The following is a 19200-nucleotide window of genomic DNA, read 5'->3' on the forward strand; positions in this document are numbered from 1 at the left end:
TTTCTTTTACTTATGAAAGAAAATAAACATCAAAGCATGAAATCTCTGGTTTCCTCTCCAAATAAAAAGTTAGATTAAATTAAATTAGCTAGACTGCTTCCAGCATTACCTTGAGTTTATAATCCTCCTCTACATAGTTGGTAACACCCCACAGAAATTCCACTCCAGCTCAAAATGCTGCTGTAATCAGGCAGGGAAAGCAGAGGGGTCTAATATTCCCAGCTGGCAGATAAATCCATGGGGACTGTGCCTAGCTGTGTTTGCACAGCCCACTTCAGGAATCATCATTTGTTTTTGACATTTGGCTACCTCCTCTTTGGTCTGATTCTACCTTTAAGTGTGCAGTGGTAGAAACTAACTCTCCCTGTACTTGGACATGTACTATTGGACCTCAAGAAGCAGTCCAAGAGATGTGGAGTACTCTGCACCAGTAGAGCTAACAGATATTGTCACCCTTGATTTTCTGGGCAGAATTGGTCTCTGACAATGGAAAACCACAAATAGGCCTGACCTTGTACCAAAAAGCCCAATCTATCTCCTGCCTCGATCATTCCTACCCTTCCTGTACCACATTCTATACTTGGCAAGCTCCTTATCCTTCGGACTCACTGGTACATCCAGATTCCTGCATTTCCTCTGGCATTGCAAAGCACAGAGCTCAGCTGTCATGGGAGTCACAGGCACTTGCATGTGAATAAGTTACCATAGGGCAGCTGCTCCGTGCTAGCAGGAGGAATGAGCACACTGCAGCTACAGCTACTCATGGGCACTTCCCACAGAGTGCTGTGGTGCTTCATGTGTGCTGCAGTGTAATAATCTGTACGGATTACTGGATTTATGGAAGCAACTGATGTGATAACCTGTCGTGAGGGAGGATGGGGTCAGTCTCTAATTCTTAACTTTTGAGCGTGAAGTTCATTATCTGCTCTTTGGCACCTATATACGCCCCAAGTTGCACCCTGTTGAGTTTTTATGTTTTAATACTGTGAAATAAGAATTCAAATACTGCTACAAATAAGTTGTGAGAGCAAAAGACGGCCCAGGAAATGACCTGGCTCAGTAGAGTCCTGTTATTCACGCAGGGAAGGGCACAACCCAGAGAAGCCGTACCTGAAGAGTGCAAGAATGGAGGGGCGCACGGCCATCAAATCCTGGTATCCAGACCACACTGGCATTGCTGCTGGTGACTTGGCTTACAGTTACATTGAGAGGCGGGAGAGGCATGGCTATAAAAGAACAAAGAGACCATTCAGCATACACAGAACTGAGCAGGTATTCACAGGGAAATGGAGGAGGCTTGAGGCTAGAAATTATGCAATGAAATCACTAAGAGAAATGGTACAATATCATATCTTTAGAGAGTGTCCCTGACAGTTGTGAATAAAACTATTATTTTAACATTGAACAAGCTATTGGCAGCCATTCTTTCACTGCATGGCATACAGGCAGCAGTTGATCTCTTTGATGGTAATGCCAGTCTGTGACATTTACACCTTCCCTACTCAGCCCTCTCTCCTGCCCCCTTCATCACAATGCATGACTCAGCACTGCACACACAGTTGCCTGCGGACCTACACTGTGAACCAAATCAGGGCTTTAAAGTCCCACCCCTGGTTCTCAGTCTCTCAGTCCAGTCTCCAACACCAGCTCTGCTAGCACCAGGCAAAGAGTGGTTAACTGTAGTGACCCGAACCCCCTGAAGCTGATTTGCAGTAGACCTCTTTGTGCTGTGAAAGCGCTGCCTCCAGGTGTCCATTGCAAACTCCTACTGAAGCTCCCTGGGATGGAGCCTGAACCAAAATCTGCGCCTCAGGCTTGGGATGAATAAACTGTTTTACAGAGGGGTAATTCAAAGCAAAGGGAGTGCCTGTCACATGGCTGATACCACTCTACAAACTAAGGGCACAGCCAGGAACAAAATCAGGATTCCCAGAGTGGACATTTAATCAGATATTCGTGCTTCCTACCACTGTAGCACAGCATCAGAATGCCTGGCTTCCTTTTAGGATCCTTGATGCTTCCCTTTAACTTCTCTTTCCCTCACATGTAATTCCACATAGTTACTTCCTATTCTCTCCAATATACCCTTCACCATCTCTTTTTCACCCCGAGTCACTGTTATCATTCAGGCACCTCACTCCTGAAAAAATTACCAGCTTCATGAATATTAACCTCTCCCTTAACCCTTTTCTAATTTTAAAAAATTCTACACTGCTGCCGTGAGTGATGCCTCTCCTGTAGTACCTCAACAAACTGTACCCTCAGAAGTCCTCCCTCAAAAACCCAGAGGTCCTCAGGACAAGGCTCTGTCTGTAGATCGAATTTTCCACCTCTCCTGAGCTATATCCAGTGGAAAGCAGCAGTGGACAAGTAATTGCAAACCAGGATTCCCCCAGCTGCATCTTCTACTCTGCCAGAGAGCATCTTTGTCTTTCACTGCACCAAGGAGAACCACAATACCGCTGCCTTCAGCATCTCCACAGGGCCATCTTGCAGGAGAAATGCACAGCCCGAAGTCCCCTCCGAGATCTCTACAGAGGGCCTAGAGGAGAGGATGGGGTAGGGAATAGATGGTGACACAGATTAACCCTATAAAGCCTTTGTTGTCTGGTTAACTAGTTACCAGGACACAGGGCAGGGGGCTGCCACATAGATAAGAACCAGGTGCGTGGAGGGGGGAGGCGAGGCAGCAGAACAAGGGTCTGGAATAGAAAACAAGCAGTGAGTTCTTTGTGAGTTAACTTAGACTTCACTGCATCTTTGTTTTATTCTCTTTTGATGTTGGTGTTCAGGTTTGTAAACTCTTAGGCGAGAAAAAAGCTTGCTTTCACTGCTTACTTGGATATTGTTGAAACATAACTCAAATCTTTTGTAGACACACTGTAACTTTTGGGTTTAGCAACATATAATTTCAACACTGGATGTTAGGCCCAAAGGAGGATTGGGCTATGCCAGCACTGAGAATAAATAATTGGCTGCTAACACACTCCCTAGGTAACGGAGACAGCTGCTGGGAGGTTTGGCTTGCTAGCACCTTTCCCCTAACTCCACAATTTGTAGAAAGGTCAGATGCATTTCCCCATGGTGTCTTGGGAAAAAACCGTGGGCTCCTGTTTCTGTTGTGCTCCGAAACACGGGATACGACTCTAAAAGTGTTAGCTCCACATATAAAGGAGAGAAATGCCTGTCTGAATATAGGACCTTGAGTGTTAACACAATGAGAGTTAACTTCCTCTGTGCTTGGAGAGTGGCTGGAACAATGGGGCTTTGTTCATGACTGGAGACTGTGGGCTACAATAACAGTAATTTTCTGCTTGGAGTACACCCAGCACATTGTGGGCCCTACAGAGAATAGATAATGAGCAACAACAGCAACAAATAGGAAGAAATGTTAACAGTTTGTAAATGTCCTAGCAAAAATATTTGCCTATGGAAACAGAAGAAACTAATTGTTTAATAAATTGTAGAAAGACTTAAGAGTCCTCATTAGCAGATGGACTTGTGCAAGAGAGGAAGGCCCTGAACATGCATGTACACAGACAAATACTTCCAGGAGTAATTTCACTGAATTCTGCATGTTCATAGGATCAAGGACTAAACAAACATTATTTGGGCCTGCTCCTATTCCTGCTGATGCCCTTGTTAAGAGCTTTGCTTTAATTTTAACAGGGGCTGTACTAGAATCTTCAACCTTTTTCTATTTAGAAAACGCTCATCATGTAGGTAAGTTTAGAACTATGCTTTTAGATATCTTTAACGCATTACAGTTAGAACTTTTATGACTACAGCACTGGACTTGCTGTTTAAAACCTGATTTTTGTCTCTAGGAAATGCCACATACTGGTGCAACATCTGTTGAATCACTTAAGATTGCTCTTTCTCAGCTCTAAAACATGTGTGTGTGACAAAAGTGTGTGATGGACACGTGTCCCTCTCAGAATCCATTAGCTGATGATTGACCCCTATAGAGTACTTTTTGGCTACATATAATTTCTGGGAATTCTGAGGTCTTTACCCTCTCATCTTGGTTAATAAAAATAATAATAACCTATGTTAACATTCAGAAAATAAAAAAGCTTGTTTATGCTAAATGTTTTTTCAAATTACGGCTTGATGAGATTTTTTAAAGCATAATAGCTTTGTGAACTAAATTCTATCCCAGGATAAAAATATATCCACAGAAGATATACTCCACAATAACTAACTCCCCTGTGTAGACAAGCCTTTAAGGCAACAACTCCAAATGGTTTTAAATTAAGTTATAAATCTTACTAGTTCAGCACACTGCATTCTTGGCATAGCAGTAACCACAATGTCCTGAAGAAAAACACACTGTAAGAGTGGTAGATTACAGCTGGATTTTAAGCTGTCCTTTAATGAATATTAGCTACTACAACTACGAGTTGTGATACTGATACAGACATAAATGCTTGCTCTTACTCGTGATGGAGTAATATGGAACAAATGATTTTTGTGCCATGCCTCTCCTGAAACTGATGATCGTGTAATTAAATGTGCATTAAAGCACGACTAAAAATTTAAATGCAGAAGCATCTCAACATGAAGAGGAGGGGAAGAACTAATTGCTCTGATTATCCCCATTTCAGTCACCTGGAGGAACAGAGGAAATGTCACAGCAACCTGGGCACTTCCAATGGCAACTGGTCATGCACAGGCTAGGAATTATTTGTTTTGTTTTTAAAGAGCAAAGAATTAAAAAAAATAAAATCCATAAAACCAGTGTGGATGAGCAGACCTTACTGGCCACTGGTGATCGCCTTCCTTGACTTTTTTCAGCATCAAATGTGATAATAATAGAAGCAAGCAGAATTAACGGCCTCTTTAGCTCTAACAAGACCCATCTATCTCCAAGAAGGAAAGATTTCCCCAGCTACAGATTTACATCAGCTTCATCTCACACAAACAATTTGACTGTCCCTGCTCTCTCCTTTTCAAGGAGAAACTGTTATTTGACATCACATTTCCACTCCTCAATCAGATGTGGTTTATTTTCAACAGCCTGGGATATGGCCCTGCATAGGAAGTGGGAACTGCCGTTAGAGCACAAAGCATTGTTTTGACTGCCAGGAGCTAAAATTGGTGCTGGCTGCCAGCAGCTTTGAGGCAACCCCTTGCATTAAGGAGCCCTACTTTCCCTCCCCAGAGAGCAAACCCGAGTCCCTTACCCAGTTTCTTGCACTCTCACCTTTAATTTGAACAGTGGCCGTCCGAGATGAAGACAATCCCTTTACATTGTGAGCTTCACAGGAGAAAACTGTGCTTTGATTAATACCTGGAGATCAGCCAAGAAAAGGAAAGGAAACACAAACAGCTATATAATCCAGCTTCAACCTTCAGGAGAATTTCAATTATTTGTGACATCCAACTCAATCTGTACAGGCAGTTGCAGGACTGAGCTGGATGCCAATCAAAGGCATGTGGATTTCCACATAATTAACGTGCTAAACACATTTTTAACAGAGAGAGTGTGGTAACGTAGAAAAGCTTTCACAAGAGCTTCAGAAAGCACTGAAAAAGAAGGAAGAATCTGTCAGGGACACAGCTCACAGTGCTCGATAAGTAGATGTCCACTTCTCAAATTCTTTGGAGTAAAGATTGTGTTGAACCATGAGCTTATACAATGCCCAATGCTTTGGACCTCAGCCTGCACCTGAGCAACAACAATCTTCTAACTGAGTTATAAACCCAGGCAGATCTCCAACCAGATGCTGCCTATTTCAAGTTAATGCCCACCTGTCTCTCACCTTGCATTAGACTTTTGAAGACACACAAAGAAAATGTAAGTTAAATGCTACTACATTAGCACTGAAGCACTTTCCAGGGGTGATACAAGTAAGAATTAGGCTCCCTGTCTTCTGTGAGCATCCATGCATCCCACAGGGCCTGAACATGGCATCATACTGATGTCTGGCTGCTCCAAAAAGCATGCGTATTGCAAATTAATGAGAATTGAGACAGATTTGCAAAGCTGCCTGGAGAACCGTGTCCAGCATCTATTTTCACTTGACTTGGCTCCTTGCGGAGCTGTATCTGAGAAAAGTCAAGGATTGGCACACTGTGGGCATACATTTTAGGAAGGAAAACTACTAGGAGCTGCACAGAGCAGCTTGCACCATGTCTTTGCCCTTTGACTCATCTCCCAAGCCTGGGACTAATGGCATTGCAAAGAAGGTGTAAAGGAAGAGAGGAGGGAATGTTGTAAAATTAAAGAACAGAGTATTTTAGCCTCCTCCACTAGTCCTCGTGGACGAGAAGAAAACGCAGTCAGCAGGCTAAAGCCCAGGCAACAGAGCAGAGCATCACCTGATGTGGCAGGCATGTCCCAAGAAAGAAGCAAACACAGCCCTGCCCCAAAGAAAATACAAAACACACCACAAACCAAGAACTGCTTGTTCTCTAACACCATGCCAGCACTGCTTTCCAAATACAATACTGTTAAACCTTCTAAATGTTTGCTTTCTATCCAGTACTTTATTATTATTTTCTTCAGAATTTTATACTTTATTCAGCTAGCACTGCCTGTTTTCTTACCAACTGTCTTTTCAATATACTTTGGTAATCTGACCATGCAGATCGTATCCTGCTATATTTTTTTGGTGGCAAAGACAAGACCTGCCCAAGGGACATCCCAAAGAACACCAAAAGCAAAGAAAGGTGCTGCTGATGAATATATACAACAGCAATTCATCTGAAGAATCACTAGGAATAGATATCCTTCTTCAGGTCTCCATGCCACTGCCCCACAATGCCAAAAATTTTGTGAGGTACCATGGGATGTGTTTAGTGGAGGAAGGGTGACTTATTTTTTTATTGTCTTTCCCTCTCAACTATCTGTCTTTTCAGTTTCCATTTCAACAGGAAGATTATATCATGAGGGAGCAGTTTTCATTTCCAACTTGGAAGAGCATTAGTGGTTATGTAAGAGAGAGAGACGATGATTTAAAACCATTGCAAATCATGAATCAGGTTTTGATTTGCATATAAATTAGGTTCTAAGGGAAGTCTGAATAGGATTGGATAGCTCAAAGGATGGTCCATGATGTACAAAAAGAAATTCAACCTGGGGTGTAACTGCATTAACACTGATGAAGAGGCACCAGAGATGACTCTTAGCTGCAAAAACTTTTCTAAATAGCTAGTTCCACTTTGGCTCGGGGATGCTGAGAATAAAACAGCACCAAAAAGAAGACATAGTACAAAGGTGTTAGACAACTAACTAGAATAAAGTTACCTTTAAGAGAAGGCAAGAACCTTCTCTTGTACCTAAAAGAATAGTTGCAGACAGTTCCTGGTAGATATATATTGCCCTTCCCTGAAAGTGGTCTGAAGAGAGGCCCAAACACCTACTGGCTCGCAAGTTCTTCAGCTGATGCTGCTGCTGTACCACCGTGCCTGCTCTGGGGCAAACCTTGGTCTTAAAGGATATCAACCAGCCCACTTCAGAACCTTTACAACCTTTACAACAAGTGTCAAACAATTACAAGAGGCAGTCACGTTTTAATGACGAGGGCATTCGAACAGAGACAGAGGTAAGGAAGAGAGGGGAAAGCAGTGCATGGCATGGCTGTGCACAGGAGGAGATGTCATCTGTTACATGTGAATGCTTGGAGGGTCACAAGCCAAATGGCACCAAGAGAGTCACTGAATATAACCACGGACACCCTCCACGAGGTGGAACTAAAGAGGCACCCAGTGCATCATTTGTTCAGTAGCACCTTTAACAGAGTGCCAGCCACACCCAAACTCTGTTAAGAGCTTGTGTGCCTCAAACCAGCAGAAAGTACACTGAGCAACCGTCACCCCGAGAGATGATCAGTCTGGCTTTGTATGAGATCATGACCCCTCAACCCTTAATGTAGAGTCAAACACCACTCTCACACTATGTGGCTACCCAGTGTCACTAGGCATGATCAGAAGAGAGCCCTCCTCTTCTGATGCTTAAAGTTGATCCCCTGCATTAGCAGCAGCCTTACCTGACACATTTAAGATGGAGGGGGAGATGTCTGGAAGCCCCACTCTAGAGTCTCCCATCCACCAGACAATTGTCACTGGTTCAGGGGGACCAACAGCAGCACAGGCCATATGAAACGGGGCATTAGGGGACACGGACACATCCTCAGGTTCCACAGTAAAGTAGGGCACACCTAGAAGAGCAACAGACAAGTGACAACAACTGGAGACACTCTTTCTGTCTATTGTTTATTTCCACTAATACCAGTGCCGAACATTGGACATCCATCTGCCCAGCCACTACACCTAATTCGATGCCCTCTAAGCCCTTTATAAAAACCAAGGGTCACATACGCTGGATCACCTTAGGGCATGAATGTTTAAATACTACCACTAGAAGTCTGAGAGAAAGAGTGCTTGCTTCCCAAAATGCCTTTGAAAAACCACTTTCACTGAGTGTCCTTCAAGACTCCCCTATGAAGCAGCTCTTAGTGGTAGTATTTGCTCAATTTTTCAGCTGAAGAGATTGGAGTTTAAAGAGGCAACAGTCAATAACTTTAACAGTGGCAGACACCACTTTAGAAGACAGCTAATCCAGCTGCAGATACTTCTTGCCATGCATTAAAACCTGAAGCTTGAGAACGTGTTGAACTAGTGGCTTTAACAAACCCATGAATGAGGAAAAAACCCCTCTGGTGAGAAACTGGGATCATTTGCAATGCTTTCTCTGAAGCTTAATTGACTGGAGATGCCTTCTAGCATGCTCTAACACCACTACGAACAGGCTGTCTTGAAGTCAGGGGTAATTTGTTTCAGAGCTGAAGGCTCTGAAACATGGACACAGCTCTCTTGGTAACTATCTGTTCCCCACCATGGAAAGACTCTTGCTTGGTACAACAGGCCCACAGGGAGCAAAATGCAACTGCAATGCTGACTACCTCAGGTCATCTCTAAGGGGCAATAGTCGAGTGTAATTCAACACATCAAGAGATGTGGTTCCTCTTATGGGCAATGCCAAAACTCTTGTGGTTTCAGTGCTCCAAACCAGTAACACGAACTTCACCAGCCATCAGCACCAGTACTGACCATGCAGGACAGCCAGCACGTACTTCTGATGGTTGGCGGAAGAGCCCAGAGAAGCATTCAGTTCCCTTTTATATTAAAATCTCTGGGTATCAAGCACAGCTACTACTGACCGCATCTACCCCTAAATCAGGTATTCTCAGCTGGAAAAAATGTGTTCTGAAAACTGCTGATTTGTTGCCTCGCAGAAACAGAGGAACCAAAAACACTGAGCATTCGCATGCTGAAATTACACTGTCTCTCCCTGGCCAAAGATGGCAGGCTCAGGGATTTCCACTGATGTGGCAGGTGCTGTGCACCTCCACCAGCTGGCAATTAATGGAGGTGCCTAAACAGGGACAGAAGCCTAACGCTTGACAATTCCCCTAAGCTACAGCCAAAAGTGATACTCTCAGTCTTTCACTGACTGTCCAGTCGCTGTTTGTGTCCTTCAGGTGGCAGTTCTTTTGCACCTTCCTTGACTCCATTTAGAGTGGCAAGTAAATGAACAAACTAAAACAGATCTAAAAATAGGTCATTTGAGCAATAATGGTGCCTATCTGTGCATAAGCCAATGTTCAGGACAGGTATATCCATCAACATGGTTTACTGTTTGGTTTTGTTTACGTATTTTATTTCATTTTTTTTATTGCATTCATATATAAACAATAAAAATGAATGAGCTTTACAGATACCAGCTGCAATACCTCTGCCTGATTTGTCCTCCTTCTCCAAGGAAGATTAGAAGGGAAAATAATCACCTTTTCTCTACCTGTGAGCAGGATCCCTGCCTCCTGTCCATTTGCCATGACACCCAAGGTAACCTTTCAGGTGGATCCTGCCCAGCTCGGCAGGTTTTCTCACTTTGGGAGCAGCTAAACAGATCAGACAAGACCACAATTAAAAACTCTCATAGCTTAGGGAGTGCAGCTGACTCATCCAGCTGAGGAACTCGCACTGTACATATGTTACCTGGCCAGCTTGCTGTCTGCAACACCTTTGGCCTCCCAGTTCCTGGTACAAGAGGTGAGTGCCAGCATGCCCCTTTCACAGATGCACCACGGAGGCACTGACCAGCCAGGAGCCAGGAAATCAGCGTCAAAGCAAGGAAATAATCCTGCCTATTCCCTGTTCCAAGCCAGCATCCAACCTATGAGGTTGATTTTTTTGTACAGCTCAGTTTTTAGACAGTGTCAATTCAGGGGAATGTGTCCATACATGTGTGGCTTGGGCTCTGGTTGTAGCCAATGGGGGTTAGCAGCCCCAGGAACAGCCACGTGGTCAGACATGGTCAGAGGTGTAATTTCAGAGGGAAAGTTCTGTAACAAACATAATCTGTATTTTTAACACTCCACAGTGTGCCTCTGAGATCACCTCTCTGGGCAACAAACACTATCATGTTCTCAGCAAGGCCAGAGTCTAGTTTCTAAACCAGAAAACACTTGTAAAATAATTTTGTTTCTGTAAATTGTAATGAGTGTTTCATAAGATCAAACATTTCTATTACAAAGACAGTTCAAATGCCATTGCTACAAATTCTGACAGATATAGACTACCTAAGTAGATCTCAAAGCAGATATTACACAGCACAGAAATCCAGTCAAGCTCACTCTAGGTCAGATCAACAGTAGTCCACACTTGTTTGTGTGGCACACTGAAGGGAGGCTGAAAATCACCCAAGTAAAATCCTCTCTCAGTCAAAGAGGACAACAGTTGTTATCAATAGAGTAATCATATTTAGGCAAAACTGGTACACCCAGGGAAGAAATACATAGAGATAACAGTGAAGGTGGGACTGATAGGTATTTGCATTGCCAAGTGCTTTTTTATGCTAAGAGCTGACACATTTTTAAAATCCCACTCTTTATCACTACTTGTTAATCTTTAATTTTATTCCCCAACTCCCTTTGCACATGATTACATGCTCAGTTCAAGTTTAACTACCTGCTACCATACTGCTTTTCTCATAAAGGTGACTGGCTCCATTTTTTTTGCTTCCACTTTCAGCTTTGGCCTTTATTCTCAATACACTCCCCCCCTACCGAGCTGCAGCTGGTTTTTGTGACTCTGATACTTTTTGCCTCTGCTGTCCAGAAGGGTGCCTTGTTTGTATCAGATAGCTTAGCACACTGAGCTACCCAATCACTCCTAATGCACCCACCATGCAGATGCAGCCACCTCTGGAGCAGGCCCTGGTAATTGGAACAGAAATAGAAACTCTGCAAAAGAGAGCATTTTAAGCTGTAAACAATGTTCTCCGGTTGAAACTGCACCTGAAAATTTAGGTGGACAAAAGCCTGGTATTTATGGAAGGTAGAATTTAAGTGTTCCTTTTCCTGTGAGAGCTGCTATGAATGTTTCCATGGCTCTGAGTCAGTGAAATCTTTGCTGTAAAACACCCAGACCACACCATCTCCCACAACACCCTCCCTGTTCCCCCCCTCTTTAAGACTGTCAATTCAGCTCTGGCTCAAAATGCTACCAAATACATCCAAAAAGCCACTTCTTTCTGCCAATGTACTGTTCCTATCAACTTCTTCACCAAATATTAAGCCATCCTATGACTACTAGCTTCTGGGATCTAACAGAATCATGGCTCAAGGGAAATGAAACTAGAGGCAGTAAGAAGCCACCAATCCACACTGCCTTGGATTTTTGGACAACCATATAGAAGTTGTTCTTATCAAAAAACCCTGGACAGACAGTGCCACATGGAACAGTCACAGCCATGAAGTGCTGCTGTACAGTACTTCTCCCAGAACTCAGCACCAGACTAAAACTGTACCTTGCCCTCCAAGACCTGTTTGGCTGATACACAGAACCGGGCTGTGATCCTGCTTTGGGAAGTGGGTTGGGCCAGATGAGCCCCAAGGATCTCTTTCAATTCTACAAAGTATTTAGAGATGAACGCAACAATGGATTTCAGAGCTGGAAAGAAATGTGTGCGCATGAAAGGATCTTGTTTCCTAACATGCCAAAATAAAACCAGAAGGCAATGAACTGACAGCTCTGCTCCTTGATGCAATTTTCCTATTTCTTACTACTGCTCTGTAGCAATTTCACTGCAGTTAGCAGCGGTTCAGAGCCAAGAAGCCTGTCACTGGAGCAATCTGCTCTCACCACTGCAACCTAGAGCATATTGGTGGGTCAGCCCTGAAAGGAAACCAGCACTACTACTACTCCTTACCTTCCACTATGAGCCACACTTGCTGTGATTCTTCCTTCTTCCCCCCGTTCTCAACCTGGCACCAGTACTTCCCAGAATCTGTCCTCTCGACGGATTTCAAGCTGAAAAAAGTCAAAAGCCATATCGATATTTTATGTGGATAAAGCATGTTTTTGCCCCAAAGGACCCTTCACTGTTTGGCAAACCAGATACACGGAAAACGCCCACTGAGACACAGCCAGCTCTGGGGAGGAGATCAACAGCCAGCCAGCACAAAGCATGTGGCAAAACAGCGGAGATGGGAGGCTTCTCTCTAAAGTGGGTGGAGAGAGTCTCCAGCAGAGCAGCCAGCCTTCCTCCAAAACAACCTCGCAAAAAACCAGTCATCTGTGTCCTCTCAGGATAGGAAGGGTTGGTCATCTCAATCCTTAATCATGACTCTAGCTAGCCTTCAAGAGCGACAGCTTGGCCTACAGCATCTGAGATAGCAGGAAACTCCAAATTGCAAGCCTCCAACGAGCCTGACTGGTTTTGCCTCAGTTAGGTGACAGGACTGGCAACAGCCTTATAAAGGAAGAGGTGGGTCAAAAAAGGGCCCCCCTCACCTCAACTGCACTCAGTGTTGCTCTCATCCCAAGAGCTGCAAAGCTCCTTGGGCCTCTGAGTTTGTGATTTCAAGAGGCTATGCTGGCCTGCTCCATTGCATGGTGAGCAAAGGCAGAATTTGGTCCCAAAACAACAAGGCCTCAGCTACAAAAGGCATCAGTATGATTCTGAGTGCCTGTCAATGCACCAGTGTTGACTGCCCCCCATAGGATGTGCAGCCACGGGTCTACTGCCATGCAGGGCTCCTCCACAGATCTGATGCCCGCCTTTCTAACACTGGCAGTCCTCCTTGGAGAAGGGGAAGAACATCTCAGGAAGGAAGACAGAAAAGGGAAAGTGTTTGCCAAAATGCACAAAATGGACCCACTACAGCCTGATTTTCAGAGCTGGAACTTCAAATAGCATCAGCTGTCCTGCCCATCCAACCACATGTTCTGAAACACAGTGATTGCACCACACAGTGGGTGGCAGAAATGGTCGTTTTAGGAGAAGAAAGGAAAAAGGAGAAAAAGACATAAACACGTCCAGCTTTAGCATCCTAACTTATCTCTGGTGCTGCAGAGATAAGTGGAAGGAAACAAGAGGCAAGAAAGGAGAACAGACCAAGAGATTGAGGGGCAGAGTTAACTAGTGGAACTGGGGGGAAGTAAACAGTATAGTTTCAAGACAAACTGTTTCCACAACATATGATTATGCAATAGTTTTACTGTGCGCAGATGTTTTTCCTATCAAAATGTTTCTTACAGGTGAGATTTAACAGAGAGCTTTTGGTTGGTGGAATTGGAGACTGTGAAATGTCAATCCAAGAAACCTATAGGAGATGAAGCCAGAGCTCAGGGAAGAGTGATTCTCAGTCAGTCAAGAGTTTTGAGCTCTCGTGGTGATGGCATGTTTGTTTCTACAAGCTCTCTTAATGCACAAAAAAAGACAGAGTAGAACCTTGGGTCTTGTTTAACTCAGTACTTCCAGAACTACCTGACATGCCTCTTCTGCTGAAATAAAGGTACAGAGAGCTGCCTTGAAGAAGAGTTTCTGTTCCTCTGAATGGGGCAGGACCAATACCATGTGGTGTAAACGTACTAGGAACAAATTAGGATTCATTGCAAAATGAATCAGGAATGGTTCAGGTGACAAACACACCTACCCAAAGAAAGGAAGGGGATGTAGTCCGGGAATCTCATTTCAATTAACAATCCTCACCCTTTAGGCAGACTGACAGCTCAAAAGAGAGAGTAAGACAACGCAATGAGTATGAGGGAGAAAACCTATTTATACTCCTGTATGGCAGAACAAGATGAACAAACAAGGCAGGAACATCCTTTTCACCTTGAAGTCATGTCTCAAGCATCACAAGCATTAGCAAAGCACCTGTCCCCACAGGAATCGGGAAACCAATATGGCTCTAGTGCATAAAATCTCAGTGCTCAGTGGCTTCAATTCTGCTCTCAGTTATGCCCTTGTCACATACTGAATTGCAGACCTAAGGACCCTGCCCCACTGAGGGCACTGCTGTTGCATAGATATAGCTGATAGCAGAAAACTGTGCAATAGTTTCCACGTTATTCTTCCTTCTCTGCATCTGTTGTACCTGAGGAAGCCGATCCAGTGTTCTTCATCTACTGGAATGTACACCTGGTCTACGCTTTGCACCACTGCTCCGTCCTTGATCCACAACATCTCGGGATCTTCCATTCCCTCGAGGCTGCAATTTAGTTTCACGGGTTGACCCTGGGACACCTTTAATTTGATTGGAGGTCCTGTAAATTTCATACCTAAAAAAAAAATACTACTCCGCCCCACCCCCAGAAGAAGGGGGGTTGGAGTACAGCAAATTACTCTAGGTTGGTGGTCTGGAATTACATACCCTACCAGCACACACTGAGACAGTGTGTTAGTTTCAGTACTGCTCTACTATGTCTGCTAAGCAATAGTCAAATGCAAGCTCTGAAAGCAAAATTCCTGGAGAAAAGTGGTAGTTCAGTGTATACACAGGGATTTTTCCAACTCATGTAACAGCAGGGTGATGATCTGCAGAGCAGTGCCCAAGCAGAGACAGGCAAATGCTGGGAGGTTCACCGTGTCAGTGATCCAGCAGTGCTAACTGCATTCATTCAATAGGCTACCACACCTCCCCCTTTTCCCCAGGCTTGAATTTAAGCTACGGTGCTCTTGTGCTGCTAAGAAATCATCGTGCTTGCTCCATTGTATGCATTTGCAAAGAACTTGGATATGAGAAAGAATCAATTATGTCTTGTTATTCAGTGTACGCTGTTCCCCTGCATTACAGAGAGCTTCTCTGCAATTTGCAAAACCCGTGAAAGCAAAGCCTATTCCACAGCATACCTTGCTGAGAAGCAGAATTGTTTAGAGAATAGATATTTGTGTTGCGTGATGTGGGTGTGTGCTCAAATGAGCCTCCCTGGAGGACCCTCCAGTCCAGCCAAAGGACCACATTGCACCCAGAGCTATACCATTGCGACCCCAAAGCAGCAGGGCCAGAGTTGGTGGAGCTGCTCAGGTTTATATTGACACAGAAGTGATCAGAATTTGGCCTGGAGCACTGTTACATGCGTGGGTGGATGGGGAGTGTTTCCCTCAAGCAGAAGCGAATATATGGAATTTGTTACCATGAGAAGACACGGAAGCCAACTATCTAAGTGCATTTAAGAAAGAAAGGCATATAAAGGAGGAACCGGAAGATCAAAGGAGACTGTGGGAAAGCAGGAAGGTAGAGAATAAATGTAAAGTTAGTTTTGTTAGGGAGAGTGGCTATTTCCTATGCAGTGGTACAGGACTGACAGACCAGAACAGGTCTAGCCTAACTCAATATTATGCCCTGGCAGTGGACTCCACATCCTTCATAAAAAAATGACTCCATCACTCTTGCCCAGCCATGTATATCCCATACAACTTCTCCCAGTTCACTAGCTGGTCAGCTTCTCACAGGATGCCTTACTAGCCCCCAGAGACAGAAAGAAAAACAACAGTAGTGAAATCCAGAGCAGCCCTGTTGCTCTCAAACTCTGTTACAGTCTTATCAGTAATCCAACACAGATTTCTGATGTGCCCCTTTCCTTCTTGCCAAAACGCCACCTTCTCACAGCCATGAGGGCACCACCTCACAGGGCAGCACAGCAGCAGCAGAACTCACAGCGTGCTTGTAACAGCGGGGAGAAGGGGAACCAACACTTTGGGACCAGCCAGCGCTCTGCCACCAGCAGCCGGCACCCAGATGAGTACCAGCAGTCTGGGAGCAAATGCAGAACGCAGGCAGAAGGTCTTTATTCCTTTTCTTAATGAGATCCCCCAGCCTGCTAACAGCTGTTTTCCCACATTCAGTCTTTTGCCTTTCTATCTGCTGTTATTAATTGACAAAAATTCACAGCATTGGAAACCAGACAAGCTGATCATTTTAGTTTAGTTGCTACAGCTCGTTTGCTGGGCTAAGGCTTAAGGATTTAATCACCTTGGGTGAGGATGATCTAACCTCACATTACTTAACTCAAACGTTAACACAAACAACATGTCCCAGTGCATGCCAGAAAGCATCCTCCCTTTCACCCCTCATGATAGTGGAATATAACATGAAAGCTTCATAGCAGCTCTCTCTGTGTTACAGAAAATTAATGTAGCCAGGTTGCTGAACACACACACAACTTGACAGACACTGTCATTACATGTGTCTTCATGGAAAACCAAACTACTAAGCTTCCTTCGGACTGCCATGCTGAAAGAGTTAGTCACAAATTAAACAAAGAAATGTTGTTAGAGACCCTTTATGGTTTTCATTTTGTATAGAAATTAATGATGTAGGAAATTAACAGACAGTACAAGTGTTCAGTCTCAGTTGTACACATGGAACAGGTATAATCCCTCCATCAACTGAAATGAAGAATTACATACTGGGGATTTTTAATAAATTCACATGACAAAAATGCAGTTTTGGCTGCAGCATCTCTTTCAGTAGGTATCAGGGAGAATCACATAAGAGGCAAATAGGGATTTTAATTTCCACCTATTCCTCCTTCTATTTTCCCACTCACGATTTCTCACCTGACAACATTCTTGACCTTGCAGGAAATAATCTCATCCAAATAGGTTCCGCCAAGCCTACTTGTAAGAGCTGCAGGTCTTGAAATGTATAGACAGGAAACAAACTGTACTAAATTTCTTACCAGGCAGTTGTAAGCACTGACAGCAAGAGAACAAACTAGTTGTCAAAATATATGACATATATGTTTGTTTGTTTTTTAAACTTGCTACCTCTGAATATTTTCATTCATAGGAACAAAGCGTGTTTTATGTGAAGTTATATTGAGACTGGAGAGAAAGAAATCTGCTCATGCGCGCCAAAGTAAAGCCTCTTCGCTTCTCAGATTCCTTAGGACACTGATCTAGCGATCCAACCTGTGACACAGCCCCCCCAGCTCCGTGTCACTGCACGCACATCGCTCCACATGCAGCGCGGAGCTAAACTCCGGCGAAGTCGGGACGCCGAGACGCTCCAACGCGCTGCCTTTCCCTGCCGACACGGAGGTGAAACTTCGGAACATGAGTTCAGGAGGGGAAAACCAACAAAAGCCACTCAGGAATGCGCTAGCGCCCGGCTTTCCTCGGCGACGACCCGCGCCAGGCACATACCAGAGCAGTGCCTCCGCACACATCGGGGAGGATTACTCGGGCTCCAGCTCGCCGCTCTACTCGCAGGCGGGCGAGGCTCGCACAGCCCGGGCTCCCCGCCGGCACCGCCGGCTCCCGACCGCCACGTCGCTGGCTCCGCCGCTGGCCCCACGAACACGGCGGAGCCTCGGCACCCAGTCGAGAGGGGCAAACCGGGCCGGCCCCGACCCCACCTGTGGCTGCCCGAGGCCCCGCGGCCGCCGCACCGAGTGGACCCCGCACCGCGGCGACCGGCCCGGAGGCATCTGGCCGCTGTTGGCGGCCGAACCCGCGCTCGCCCTCAGCCCCCGCCGACACCTGTAGAGGCATCGAGGCGGGGGCTGCCTGCGAGGGGACCCTGTCAGCAGCAGGAGCCGTGCCCCGCAGCCCCTCCCGCAGCGCCCAGAGACCTCGGGGGGCACTGCCCCGCCGGCACTGCCCCGCCGGCGGGCTGTCAGCCCCGCTCACCTGCCACGGCAGCGATGTCCCGGAGCGCCGCAGCCCAGAGTCCCAGCACGAGGAGCCGCGGGATCGCCATGCTCCGCTTCAGCTCCATCGCTCCCGCACCACCATCCTCCCCCCTGCTCCCGGCGCCGCGGGGGGCTCCCACCACCCTTGCAGGCGGCGGCGATGGCGACAGCGGCTGGGGAAGCCCCGCGTCGCCGCCCGACACCGGGTTCGCCCGGGGGGCTACGGGGACGCTCAAACTTCTGGCTGCGGCTCCGGCCGAAACGAGCCGCGGTAGAAGCCGCCGCGGGGCGACGGCGCGGGTCGGTGGGGTCGGGTCAGGTCCGCTCCGGTCCGGTCGCCACCGCCGGGCGATCTCCCCCTGCCGGCGCGCAGCCACCGCGGCGCCACTCGACGCGTCCGTCCGTCCCTCCGTCCGTCCGTCTGTCCGTCCCTACTCAGCCGTCGCCGCCTCCTCCAGGAAATGGCGCTCTCGAGCGGTCACCGCGCGCTGTGCTCTCCCTCTGACATCACGCTCATGAATATGCATGATCGGGCGCCCACCGCCCCCCAAGCGGCGAATCAGGGCGCCTGCTGCCCTCGCCCCGCCGCCCCGGGACGGCTCCGGGGCTCGGAGCCCCCGGCCGGGTGGGACGGGCCGGGGCGGGAGCGGCAGAGGGCCAAGGGGGTGTCTGGAGGCGGCGCCCCCCGAGGGCTGCTCCACAGGGCGGCCTGGTTTCCAGAGCGCCGGGAGGGAGTGACCTACATCCGCAGGAGCTACCGGGCCACCAGTATCCCCCTACCTATATGCGGAATCAGGAGGCCACCCTGGCCCCTCAGGACTCCCCGCGCATCCTCCAGCCCCCCAGGGGAGAAGGACTTGAGGCCACCACCGGGGCTCGGTCCCCCCAAACCAAGGCTCTGCCGGGATGAGCGGCACCCCGCCTCATGCACACAGCACCTCCAGTCCCACCTCCCCCGGCCGGCCCTCTCCGGCTCCTTCCCCCGGCCACGCTCCCATCATCGTTCGGACCCCGGCTCTGGGGATACCGGCCACCCCTGTGGACCACCCCTGACCTGTGGTGGAGCACCGCCAAGGTGAAGAGATCCACCCATGCCCTTCGAGCAGGATCGGCTCGGCCCTGCCCTCTTTTCCGCTAGTGGAAAAGTAGGGAGAGAGCTGAGGAGGGAGATCTCTGCTGCCACAGGGCGTGGAAAAAGTCATCTACAGTTTTTAAAAAAATCCGGCGCTGCCTTTTCGTAGGAGTTACGGTGAAAATCTGGGTTGA

General features: G+C 46.8%; 1 protein-coding gene across 4 annotated transcripts in view; it reads right to left on the minus strand.

The window, feature by feature from the left end:
* The window catches only part of TYRO3 (TYRO3 protein tyrosine kinase), a 43222-nt gene extending 24022 nt beyond the window's left edge, over positions 1-19200 (minus strand). The window contains exons 1-6 of one of the 4 annotated variants that reach the window (XM_027641856.1): positions 18989-19200; positions 14394-14577; positions 12221-12321; positions 7995-8165; positions 5207-5293; positions 1111-1226 (exon numbers count right to left, since the gene is read on the minus strand). In XM_027641856.1, coding sequence (XP_027497657.1) covers positions 1111-1226; positions 5207-5293; positions 7995-8165; positions 12221-12321; positions 14394-14577; positions 18989-19136 — 807 coding nt within the window. In that variant the 5' untranslated portion in view covers positions 19137-19200. Of the gene's footprint in view, positions 1-1110; positions 1227-5206; positions 5294-7994; positions 8166-9794; positions 9900-12220; positions 12322-14393; positions 14578-17932; positions 18358-18988 lie in introns of those variants that run through there. The other 3 variants (XM_027641857.1, XM_027641858.1, XM_027641859.1) reach the window with 3 other exon arrangements.

The sequence above is a fragment of the Corapipo altera genome, unplaced genomic scaffold (genome assembly GCF_003945725.1).
Source record: "Corapipo altera isolate COAL_440 unplaced genomic scaffold, ASM394572v1 23b, whole genome shotgun sequence".
Lineage (NCBI taxonomy): Eukaryota > Metazoa > Chordata > Aves > Passeriformes > Pipridae > Corapipo > Corapipo altera.